Genomic DNA, 13,098 nt, shown 5'->3' with positions numbered 1-13,098 from the left:
GTCTTTCTTTCTGAATTGCTGCTTCATAGGACAGGAGGGGAAGCCCAGGCTGGCAGGGATTCCTTGGAAAGCTGCCATTGCCATCATCAGATGAGAACTGCCTTGAAATGGCACCATGCATGAATAGCTTTAAAGGAAACTTCATGCCCTTTCCTTTTAATTCTCAGTCATGAGAAAACTGGGTAGGGTCAAGGCATTTTTCCCAGGTTCCACTCTATGGCCATTGTTGCCATTAATTCCCTTATTTACATGGGAACCGCAAGGAGCAGTATCTTTCCACAGTAACTTCAAACATGGCAGGGGCCACGTGTAACTTATTTTGAAAATGGATTTGAAAGTTGAAGCTCACAGTCTGAGTAAGCTTGCAGGTCAACTGTGCTTTCCCTGAGGATCTTGTGCTGGCCTTCTCAGGCCCATCTTACTTTCATTGCCACACACTCTGCCATGTGTTCACTCACATTTTCACGCCATGAGCCCAGCCTTTCTGGCTCAGTATTATGATGCTGTATCAGAATGGAAGACAAAAGTTCTCTATCGAGCTTCAGTTTCCCCTACATCCATTCCCTTCAGGACTGCGTTAATGTCAAGGTTCGTTACGGCTCTCCTTAGCTTCTGCTGAGATTCTTTTAGACAGATGCTTATCTGGGAAAATAAGTAGTGCAATTCTGTCCACCAGAAGCCCAGACACTTTTTAGAGCACTTCTGCCTTTCAAATACAATGTTTCCTAAGAGGGCTGTCCAGTGTGACTATTACTAAGAAAGAAGCTGTGTTAAGTGACTGTAAAGCAAGTTAGACTCCAAAAGACTTTCCAGGGTACACAATCTCAACAGGACTTCAACATTTCACCTATCTTAAACTGCACAGGACATGTATAATTTAGGCCATCCTGGACAGATCAGGAGATAAGCCTACAATCTCTGTTCTAAAAGTGATTCTATGGTGTCAAGGAATTCTCTGTTTGTAGTGTCTCTTCAAGAAACAAAAGAAGCATGCTCTTATAGGGACATTAAGAGATGGTACCACCCACCACAGTAACTGACCTTCAAATTGACCTGCATTTCCTACCTCTATTCAGTAAGGAGAGCAAGAATGGATTTGTAAGTCTTAACACATTGCACTGCTATGGGGACGTGCAATGCTGTGTCTTTGGTCTTGCTTCTTTGAGAAGAGGAAAAAATTGGGTTTCCCTTCTTTAGTTAAACATGCATGCATGGGGTCTGGCTTTGACTTGGAATTTTAATACAATGATCAATAGACTGACTCCTATAAAGGAAAAGAAAAAAGGATATGAGCTTTCTCTTTTCTCATGAATCTTTAAGAATGAAACCAAATAGCTTCTGGTGGCCTTTGATACTTTTATTAGATCAGTAACAAGTTTTGGTGTGTCTCAACTAAATTAGCTGATAAACTAACACACATATAAAGAGCACAAGCTCCATAGCACAGATATTTACAGTTTCACAGCACAGTCCCATGAAGAATGAACTTTGAGAAAATAAGCAGCTTAATTTGGTGAGGACAGTCCTGGAAGTCATTGAGTGCCAAGTTTCTGATCGTGTTATGTGTCACTTCTTTCTTCATCTGAAGTTGTTGTGAATCACCATTTCTCAATAGCCCACAAAATTTCACATGATAAAAACAAGTGACATTGCTTTCATTATTAAATAATACCTTGAACACAGAAATGTATGGCCTACAGGACACACTTGTCTATGTACATGCTTCTAAAGTGTTTAGGCTGAGCAGTCCGACTCTTATGCAATGGCAGACAGCTGCACAAAGCCGGCCCATGCACTCTTCTTAGCCACTAACAGCAAATCCACTGGCCTAGTTAAAGTCTAGAGAACAGAGCTTATGTGTCTAACACAGTCCTACTCCTCAGGCCACTTTGAACCAAATATTCTGCAATACTCCTGAACATTCTATTTTATTCTTCCAGCCTTTGCATGAGGATGGCAGTCTAATAAAGACTCTAAGTTCTGAGATTTGATTTTAAATAAAAAGGAAAAATAACATGAAATGAGTGTATTGCTTTGTAGATAAAATTATTCTTACCTGACAACTGGTAACAACTTGTTGGCTATACAGTTTTCGATTTCCTTTCTATTTCTCATTCTCTGCTAGTGATAAATTCTAATGCTGATTTTTATTTGAGAAACTCATTTTGGCTGGTGTGATTATATAGGAAAAAATTAGGACTTACCTTCTGTCAGTACTCGAATACATAAAAGTAATATGTTTATTTTCTAATTATAATAAGATGCTTTAATAAAGTCAGTGTTACAAATAGCAAGGGAGCAACTTCAATTCATTATCCAAAATGTAGTGAGATTCGAAACTTCTGCCCTAGAGAAGTCATTGCTATGTTCAACCTATTCGAGCATCCTTGGCGTTTATTACTGGAGTGCTATGGATGGACTTTACCCTTCCAGGTGCTCTTCTCTAGAGTATAAATGGGTCTATACTACCAAAAGGAGAAGAAAGGTTTGCTGAGCTTCAGTCTAAGAGAAATGAGAAAATATGTGCTTGCATCTCATAAGATGCTAGCCTCTAAACAAGAAAACTAACCCCATTTGTTCTGCTAGGCAGTTTTTAAGCATACAAGTTACAACATGGCTTTCCTAACATCATAGGAAGACTGTCCCCTTCTCATGCAGGCCACTGCTGATGACCCTGTCAGAAACAACTAAGACGCTTGGTGAGGAGACAGCTGAGGGTTTTCAGGAGTTCCAAATTTGTGACCCTCTCCTACAGAAAGATCATGAAAGGAGAAAATTCTCGCAGGAATTTTCTGAATAGTGAGCCTAGTTTTTAGAACTAGTTCTAGTTACATTTTTGGAGGAAATGTCTAAACAATAGGCTCAGAGCTCGGCAATGACAGTTTGAGGAAAACCAAGCTAGGAAAGTGTTTATGGCTTGGCTTAGCACTCAGGAGCTTCAGGGAGCCAATTAAACTTTACTTTTGAGAAAGGGACAGATTGGCAGTATAGGGTCACCTGCCACTTCTCTCCCGTATTATCATGAGAGTCCAGTGTGAGGTCAGAGGCAAGAGAGCTGAATCAACTTTCTTGAACTATTTTGGAGCTGTAAGCCCAGATTTTACAATAGATACTGAACTAGGAGCAGAAACAAGCAAATGTGTGGTAGGAATATGCATCTCTTCCACAGATGCCGCCGTCTACATCCTATCTACCAAAACCCTACTAAGGAGACTCTTAGTGCTTCTGGAAATCCTCATGGATTTTGATTTTCTTTGATCCCTAATAGGTCTCTTTCTCTATATAATATAGCTGCAAGTATTTTAAATTTAACCAAGGACAATGTGATTTCCCTACAATCAGCAGCACTAAAGATATTGCTACTGTCTATACCTGAATGAAGAGATGTGGGTATGGAGGCAGATGAGGTGGAAATGGGAGAAATGGAAAATAAGTATACATCATGCCAAAGTAGAAGGATGGCATATTAAACCATTGCTTTCCAGAAATTATAACTTGGCTAAATTGCTAAATATAGAATATCAGAAAGATGTTGAATAATAGAAGCCTACCAACGGTCAGATTTTCAACAATGTAATTTAAACCTGTGGTAGAGGGTTTAAGCTCAGTGGTACAGCATTTGACTAGCACACACAAAGCTCTGGGTTCAAGCCCCCCCCCCAAATCAAATACACAGCAACAAAAAAAATTCTAAATTAGGGAAGAGTTTGGAGAAAGCATGTCAGAAGGACTTGCATTTTACTCCTTAACTGAATCTACTCAGAAGCCTTTTCAACTCAACAGTTCCAAAAACTTGACTCATCTACTCAGCCTCTTACAACCATTACTATGTAAAAGAAATATGAGACAAACGAAACCTATCGGTAATGAATTTTTCTAAATCAAAGTTCTATGCTTTAAATTAAACAAAGCCTAAGGGAAAATCTACTTCATTATTTTTCTTCCAAGAAAGTTTTTATTGAAGCACAAGCTTCTATACGTACATGGTACTTTAAATCTAAGTTTATTGAAATATTTTTAAAAATCCCAACCAAGGCAGACAAGTCCAGTTAACAGCTTGTGCTCCTACAGAGGAACGCAGATCAGAACATGCTAAATCCAAGTATGTGAATGATGTACAGAATCACAGTACCATCCACCTGTGGCTTACACACTACAATTCATCATTGGAATTGGGTTCTGTAACCAGGTGTCAAATTATTGCACAAATGTGTGGGCCCAGCACATTCTTTCTGGGAAGCTCAGTCTCCAGCCTCATTCTAGCATCAAGGCCAGAAAGTCAGTACCAGATTTTAGTCACATTTATAGAATCAGTAACAAACACTTAATTTACCTATCAACCTACTCTTGCTGGAGGTTGACAGGTGGACTAATTATTAAGACATTCCATAATCACTGTGAACTCTTAGAACCTTAGAGTCACCTACAGTTGCAACTTAATAGCAGCTTTGCAAACCTTTGTTGGTCTATTAGTAAAGTTAAGTAAACACATTTCCTAATTGCTTTGTAATGACCTGACAGACTAGTCTTTAATTGATTGACATGTCTGTAGTTCAACTCTATTATCTTCTTCCCTACTTGCTAGTTACATACAATTTGTGCAGGCAGGCCTTAGAGTCTCTTCAAATGGGGGCACTAAGACAATTGGGTGATTCTGCTTATATATGCATCCTCTATCTTTCCTATTAAATGATTCCTTTCCCCCTAATGGCTGTTAAAATCAAAATAGCACATCCATGATAAGGAAGACCATGGCTGCCAATCTTTGTGAACGACTTCATCAGAAGATTGTGGGGGCTTCTCTGGTAAAGTCTTTTCCTCCTGTCCACTTTAGGTTGACTGCTGCTCATCTGTTACAGACACAGCAGGTTACAGAATCGGGGATAGAAGTTAGAATGTAACACCCGCCATGGCAACACATGGATGTAAAGTGACTTGTCAAAAAGGAGGGAAACGGAAAAACCATGTGCTCAGTCTAGCTCTGGAAAGGGATTCAGTCTCTCTGAGGGTGCTGGGAAGCCTGAATTATGTTCCCTCAACACCACTACCTTTCAGCAGCAGGGAGCCTTATGGTGTAGAATCCATAGCCCCTGCAATAACCCATTCCTTTTCATATTCTTCACATTTAAGATGCTAAAGATGAAATCTTCAGTTCCCTTTCTCTACCTGTCATGTTGTCCCAAGAAAGTAGACATGGTGAATAAAACCTACGTACAGCGCTGATACTTCCTTCTGAGTGACTCGGGCATATCCGCACACACCCCCCAACTTCTCCCTCTAATATGAGGTAATATACACACCAAAGCAGAGCAAATAAAGGACACCACCCATGACACCCCAGTGAGGATGCAGAAACACTACCTTTCCCTGATTCTGGGACACAGGAAAATACTGCTCTTAAAGGGGATACTGAAAATAATAATATAAAATAAAGGGGTGGGGGATACTGACAGGTGGGCGTAGCAGCCATGCCTCTAATCTCAGCACCCAGAGGGCAGAAGCATCTCTGTGAGTTCAAAGACAGTCTGGTCTACACAGCACATTCAGGCCAGCCACAGTGAGACCCTGTCTCAAAAAACAAACAAAATACCAAAAACCCCAAACAAAACAAAATGGAGGATGGATGGGAAATATCACACAGACGATTATCTTTTTATCTAGAGAATTCTGACTTGGGAAATCTGTTTTTTTGTTTGTTTGTTTGTTTGGTTGGTTTGGTTTGGTTTGGTTTGGTTTTTCGAGACAGGGTTTCTCTGTGTAGCTTTGGAGCCTATCCTGGCACTCACTCTGTAGACCAGGCTGGCCTCGAACTCACAGAAATCTGCCTTCTGGGATTAAAGGCGTGCGCCACCAACGCCCGGTGGGAAACCTGTTTTTAAAGTCATTGTTCTGACGAAAGTCCATGCCTGTGGCTTGAGGAAGCTCTAGGTCAGTGAGGAACAAGAATTTTATAGACTTTTATAGACTAGAACTTAATGTCCACTAATCTAATCTTGCCTGTGACACTCAACAGTCAACTCTGAAGCAGCCTTAAAGGGCAGGATTTACCATGAACACTTTTATGGTCTCTGCTCTGTAATTTCGACTAAGTCCACTCTTCTGGTTAAACTTAGTAGGACTACACCACTCCCCAAAGCCATTCCATGGTCTCTCTCTCTCTCTACAACTGAAACTCACTCTATTCCTTCATTTGACTAAAGATTGCTTTCAAAGAGCAGGATTCGACTGGATGGCAAAAGTAATACACACACATGCATTTCATGACATGATACTGAACGTTGTGAAATGGGTGGTGAGACGAGGGGAATAAACTTTATTGGCCCACGGAAGGGGTAAAGGAATGAAGGGGAGGCTAGGAGAAGAATGGAATGATCTAAGGTGTGCAAGTGTGCTCCATGACCTCGACAGTGTGTGAGTGAAGCACGGGCAGACTACAGTGACTTCACTTTGCAGGTGCTGCGGCTGACATCCATCCTATCGTTAGTAAGTCATCACTTATTCTGTCGAGTTAGACACGACTTTCTCTGGTTAGTGTAAACACAGTTTCCATCCTGGGTTGCAGTGTGACCCGCCAGTGCTCAGGGGGCATGCTTGTGACGACCTGGCACACTTTCCAGTTCCCCACCTCCAATGGCGGCCATGGTCTCCAGCCTGCTTAAGCGCTCCAGGCTTCTTCCAAGAACTTCTTCTAGGCGACCTCGTAATGCCTGGGCCCCTTCCAGTTCCACCTGCAGAGTTCGGTCTCTCTCAGAGCTGATTAAACATGCCACATGGAAGGAAAATGGGTTAGCCAACTATCATGAGTCCACACGTTTCCAAAGAGCCATCTACGCCACTTGGGCCACCAGCCTTCCTAAGGTAACTGGCCTTCAAGGCAAGGGTTAAGTGAATGAATGCAGTCTGGGTGTGGCACCTGTGTCCACTGCTGGAGGATAGCACCTTTCTGTAAAGTTTGTCCCTTTAGCTACATTCGGATACACTCCCACACAAAAATATAGCACATTCCTACAGCAACAGAAAACAAATGTTGTTCTGTAAAGTGAAGCAAGGCTGAGCCGAGCACTGGAGAGAGCTGCTTTCTCATCTGCACTGAACTGACAGTGCTCTGAGTGATAGCATTCCAGACGTTCTTTTCAAAGGCAACACAAGTAATACCACACCTTGCCCTGCTTCCATATTCCTGAGGTGGAAATAAAATGTTTCCAAAGCTCAATGAGAAATCAGAGGAAATTGAGTAATAATAGTAAAAAATGTAGAAAGAAAGGAGGCCAGGAAGGAAGGTAAGAAAAAAATGAAGGCACTCTGAAATGAGTCATAAAGATATAGCACCAAAAGATATAGTATCATAAAGATATAGTAAACCAAAATTGAGAACTATAAGAAAACAGATTGACATTGACGCTTTGTGATTCTGGGTGGAAATTTGCCACCATAACAAACACATGTTCTTCATTATCATTATTAACCCAGTGTTAATGCTCTGACAGCCTTACCATTCATAGTAAAGCAGGCTGTAGCAGGCAGGGGGCAGAAGTCAAAGGAGCTCACACAAAGTGCTTGCTGTATACAAGACACTCTTCCAGATCCCTGACCTGTCTTCTTGGGTCATCTCCACAGTAACAATGGGAAGTTCTATTTCTAATTTCAGATTTAGATACCCATGCTCAGGCCAACTACACAACAAATCACAAGGTGGGCAGCTTCCTTTTTTCTCGTCTTTGGCATTGTAAACACCTGTTTGCTATTATAACTTGCTAAAAAAATAAAAGAAGGAAAAAGAATGAAAGTTGAAGGTAAGCGAGCCAAGCAGCCCCTCTCTTACTTCTCTGGATGGGCGTGGAACTTGACCAGACTGCTGTATAGCTGCCTCTCCGCTTGCAGAGCCTCGTTGAGCCGACTCCGTTCATCTACTAGTCCCTCTAGCATCAGCAGCAGCTAAGGAAGGAAGAGAGGCAACAATGTGGAAACAGCAAAGCGAGACATGAAGGCACAGTAAATCTTGGGAGACAAAACACTGCATTAGCACCCACTGTGGCCAACTGTCAGTTTACTACTGAAGCTTTCTACAGAATTTTTCAGCTTTCAAATCAACAACATTACACTCATTATCACTTTATATCTTAATGATTAGTCAAATTCAAACATAGGAGTGAGAATTGAGAGAGAGAGAGAGAGAGAGAGAGAGAGAGAGAGAGAGAGAGAGAGAGAGAGAATCCAGAAACACAGGGAAGGTCTAAGAAGGAAGGCAGGGATGAGCAAGAAGGAAGCAGTAACAACTATTTCTAAAGTTCCTGCACTAGGTATTACTGAGCATCTCCACACTGTCAATACACTGATCTAGTTCTAGGCAAAGGCTTAGCTATAAGCCATGCTGGAGACGAACTGTAAGAAGGTATAACTAGCAGAAAGCTGTTAGGAGTAAGTGCCAGACTGGAATGAAGTGAGGAGAGAGAGAGGGCATTGCAGACATTGCTCACAGGTGAGGCAGACTCTCTGGACTCTGGCACTGAGGGGATCAGAGATGGGATAGAAGTTGCAGAGGAACCTGTGTCCCAAGAACTCACCTGTTGTCTCCGGTTCCCTGAAACTTCCTGACCCTGAGATTCTACTGAAGCAACTTTTTCCCGAAGGAGTAAGACCTCTTGGGTCAGGCGTTCCATAGCTGGTATGTCTTCAGGGTCGACCAGTTGCATTTGCAGGTCCTAGAAAAAACATAAGCAAACATAAACACTGCAATGACATTACTCAGCAGAGAAGCAGGGACAGACCTTTCTGCTCTATTTCAAGCCCGAAGAATTCAATATTTTCGCATCTTGTGTGAAGATGCCCCATATATAGCTGAGATACAGAATATTCCAGTGGCTTTTAAACAGCTTTGAAAGACCTTTATGAGATCTTCTTTTATCTGTATGTTCCTGGTCAGTGACTCCAAGTCAGCGGCCTGCACCTGCAGCTCATCCTCCTGTACAGCCATCATGGACTGTAGAGCAGACAGCTCTATCTGTGGAGAGAAGAAAAAGCAATGTCAAAGGCAAATGCTTTTTCATGTCATATTACAATCAGCTGGTGATACAAGAGGAAACTGAAAAAAAAATAGTGCCATGGGTCAAATCAATGAAACATGAGAGTGGGCTCAAAGGAGACTCTAAAAGAAACTGTAAGAATGTTTTATTAATTTTTTTGGTGGGGGGCGGGGTTCGAGACAGGGTTTCTTTGTGGCTTTGGAGGCTGTCCTGGAACTCACTTTGTAGACCAGGCTGGCCTTGAACTCACAGAGATCCGCCTGTTTCTGCCTCCCAAGTGCCACCAGCACCTGGAGTAAGAAGGTTTTCAATAATGTCTTCTATTACTATAAATAACAGATTTATTAATGGGGTCACTGGGATATTTAAAAGTTGGTTACAACTAGCAGGCAAGAATAAATGGTGTTTATTCTGTGTAAATATTTCAGCTAATACAGGAAGACATAGCAGATTTAGAATACCAGCATTTTGTTCTCCTTAATGAATTACTAAGGCATTAAGTGGCTAGAGCTGCTGATACCGGGGATCACCACATGCCTCCTGGTGAAGAGCATGCTGCCACTACAAAGGAACCTCGCCACCAGTTATCACCAAGCTTTCATTGTTGCGTCTTCTTTCCCCCAGACAACAAACTGGATGATAACAGAGCTCATTAGACACCATGGTAACAACCATCCAAGCTAACTAGCATTCACTGTGTGGCTACTACATCCCAGGCATACAATGCATTGCTTGTATTGCGTTCTTTCAGCAGAGCTATTGATCTGGATCCCTCTAGTCCATTCCTACTTCAATACCTGCCACTTGACTGCAGCCCACCCGGCTTTGTGCCGACTAGGAGCCTTTACTCCTACTACTCCATCAGCCTGCAGTAACTTTCCCAGGGCTGTTGTCGTCTCCTCTCAGGTACCAGCCTACTCAAGAAAGCCTTTGGCCACTTAACTACGGTAATCGACGTCTGTGTTACTTTTCTCTTGACTCTACAGCATATTACTTTCTAATCTGTAATGACAACATTACGCTGCTCATTTGTATAATGTCTGTTATCGATCGCCCCAGCAGGAATGAATGACACCGATCCCGGGAAGGACCTTGTCGATTCTGCACCCCCTCTCATCTGTAGTTCTAGCTCTGGCTTAGAGAATGTGTCTCATGAATGAACGGGCACGTAATTCCCCCCAACAATCCCAGGATGTAAGCTATCTTCAATTATAGACAAGGTGATTTCTACACTTCAGTGTCTAGACAAGGCAACAGAGGCAAGGGGAAATTAAGGAACTAAAAGTCAAAGAGTTAATAAGTAGTTAATTTGTAGTTCAGAAGTCAGGGAAGACAAATTAGGCTGCCAGTCTTAATGTCTTTTCGACTGGTAATGTACATCTGCATAGTCTTTAGGACAATGGCAAGTTATTTTAAGTAAACTTTTGAAAATCCTATTTCAAGACAGTATGTGGTGGCAGAATAAACCAGGCATGCTTGGCATTCCCCTCCCAGCCCACTTGCTTCCACCTCTGCTTCCCTCAGGCCAAGCCTAATAATTTAGGGCCTATTTGATGCTGGCAGAAAGTTCTGTACCTAAGACTTTATCGATAATAAAGTTGACGGTGTCTGCTGCTGATTTATTTTTCAGGTTGTTCAGAGCTAAGGAACGGAAATTTTTATGACTACTATTGGGCCCCCTTCAGAGATGACTATAATTATATATCTCAGGATGTGCAGCATTAAAGAAAACAGCAGGGCTAGAGAGATGGCTCAGCAGTTAAGAGCACTGGCTGCTCTTCCAGAGGACCTGAGTTCAATTCCCAGCACCCACATGGTGGCTCACAACCTTCTGTACCTCCAGTCTCAGGGGAGCTGATGCCCTTGTAGCCTCTGTAGTCTCTAGGCACACACAGGGTGCACATACATATGTGTAGAAAAAATAGCCTCACATATAAAATAAATTTTAAAGAAGAAAATGCTAAACTTAAGGAAGAAAATATTCTTGCCCCATGATTAAGGTCTTCAGATGGATGTACACGGGTTTTAAATCCTACCACCAGCTGCTGGCTAAGCTTTGACACTAAGGTTTAGTTTCCTCGTCCATAAAAGAAAGTGTATATTTTCAGGGCTACAAAGGACTACAGAAAACATCTTTAAAATGTTTGGCATGTGGCAGAAAACCAGTGAATGATAGCTCCCCGACTTCCACTATCACCAGACAATAAGGGAATGTTACAAACATGGAAAAGCCTGTATGGCTGTTGTAAGAGCCCAGTATTAGAGGGGCTATTTGACCATATTGAGCTGAGAGGTAAGTGGTTGATTAACGATAAAGTTGAGCAAGAGAAAGTATCCTTTATTCAAAACACATATTCATAGCCCCTGCAATTTTATGATCCTCAAAACAGGACAGAAGCAAAAATGAATGTTACTCTAGGTTGGGAATACATGGGAAAAGAGGAAAAGTGTGTGGAAAGCATAATACCCGACATGTACAATCATAGAACAGCGAGGGCAGAACCAGAGCAAGGGAGGGCAACCAGGGCATTCTTAAACTAATAATTCTAATATACTACATACATCGGGACATCAGTGTTGCATCAGACATCAAGTCATGACAAAACATTGCCCCAGGAGTCCAGGACACTCACTGACTTGACTAGATAATGCAGTTACATGTAAGTCTACAGTTCAGTCTGTCCCTCTGTGCTGAGCCCTCAGCTGTCTTCTAATCTATATCCCAGCTGGATATGCAGCTGATTGCAGAGGGAAGACCTTCTGTAAGGCTGAGGGATCTTCTAAGGGAATGGATGAAAACTCCTTTGAGAGGAAGAGTCAAAATCAGAAGGCAGGGAAAATACCTGCTCCAGCAAATGACTTCTTAGGAAGTGTTTGGCGTGTCAAGACTCGAGTTTAAACCTCAATTTGGGCATTATGATGAGCCCCCCACATCTGTTACAATGACCCTACCTGTTTCATATGGAGTTGTGAGTGTGAGTCCCTGGAATAGCACAGAGCATGTGAAGAATGCTCAATACACAGTATTGCTCATGCTCACACCCCTCTTGTTTACTGCTTGCAAAATTCATGCCTCTGAAGTCAAAGTTTTAGGCAGGAATCACATGACACTTCTGTGTTGCACAAGTGCTTTGCAATGACTTCATTTTACTTACCAATAGGAGGAATAAAAATATTTTGTGCTTTCATTGCAGTGGCAGCATCTTGCTAAGGTGATGAAGATATAACAATTTGTGTTTCTCTCCAAAAAGAAGAAAGGCATAGCTTGCATTTGGAGTCAGATATCATACATGGATAATTAAAATGTTTAAGATATAAACCAGTTTGAAAGAAACAACAGGAATTCGTGGACTGGTCTTGACTAGCAAACTTACCTGGCTTTCTCTTTCTTTTTTAGCCATGAGCTCGAGTTCCTCCTTGGCATTACTCAGCTCTTTCTCCAGCCCTGCAACTGTGTCTGAGTCTCCTGAAATAAATGCACAACACTACTTTTAGTCACTGAAACATGCTGTGACCTCAGCTGCCCGTTTCTGAGAGGAGTACTCTAAGAACATACCCCAGCACTTAAAAAATACATGCACTTGCTTTAGTCTGTGGTAATATTTGTAATGGAAACCCCACAATCAACCCAGATGCTAAGAAGAACAAATGGAATAGGCCATCACACATTCATCTAACAGACTTCCCTATACAGCTAAGAAAGAACAAGAATGAAATTGGTGGACTTATCTGGGTGTCAAGGATACTAAATGTAAATGCAAAAGAATACATTTACTAGGGGAAGAAGGAAATGACATACCCATCCATATACACATGGAAATCATCTGCTTATTTAAAAAAAAAAAAACACAGGAAGGAGGACAATCCAGAAATGAAACTTATTACCCTTGGGGAGTGAGTCAAAATGAGAGAGAAAGAGGGATGCAGTGTACCTTTTTATATATTTAATTTTTGAAGTTAATATTTAAGTTTTAATATGTAAGTTGGTTTGACAATGGGTTAGAGAAAAAAGAACAAAAACCAAAAAAATCCATGTAAGTTTTGGGCAGTTTTTCTTGAAAGTGATGTGTCTACA

At 41.7% G+C, this 13,098-nt stretch overlaps 1 protein-coding gene across 8 annotated transcripts in view; it reads right to left on the bottom strand.

The window, feature by feature from the left end:
* The window catches only part of LOC100772072 (myomegalin), a 172,270-nt gene that overhangs the window by 41,015 nt on the left and 118,157 nt on the right, over positions 1–13,098 (bottom strand). For all 8 annotated transcript variants that reach the window (XM_035451273.1, XM_035451274.1, XM_035451270.1 and 5 more), the window contains 5 exons: positions 12,398–12,489; positions 8,885–9,001; positions 8,565–8,702; positions 7,823–7,935; positions 6,626–6,753 (listed from right to left, as the gene is read on the bottom strand). In XM_035451273.1, the coding sequence (XP_035307164.1) occupies positions 6,626–6,753; positions 7,823–7,935; positions 8,565–8,702; positions 8,885–9,001; positions 12,398–12,489 (588 nt within the window). The remainder of the gene's footprint in view (positions 1–6,625; positions 6,754–7,822; positions 7,936–8,564; positions 8,703–8,884; positions 9,002–12,397; positions 12,490–13,098) is intronic.

Source organism: Cricetulus griseus (assembly GCF_003668045.3).
Source record: "Cricetulus griseus strain 17A/GY chromosome 1 unlocalized genomic scaffold, alternate assembly CriGri-PICRH-1.0 chr1_0, whole genome shotgun sequence".
NCBI classification, from domain to species: Eukaryota; Metazoa; Chordata; class Mammalia; order Rodentia; family Cricetidae; genus Cricetulus; species Cricetulus griseus.
The sequence above is the reverse complement of the archived record's forward strand: the minus strand, read 5'-3'. Positions and strand labels throughout refer to the sequence as shown.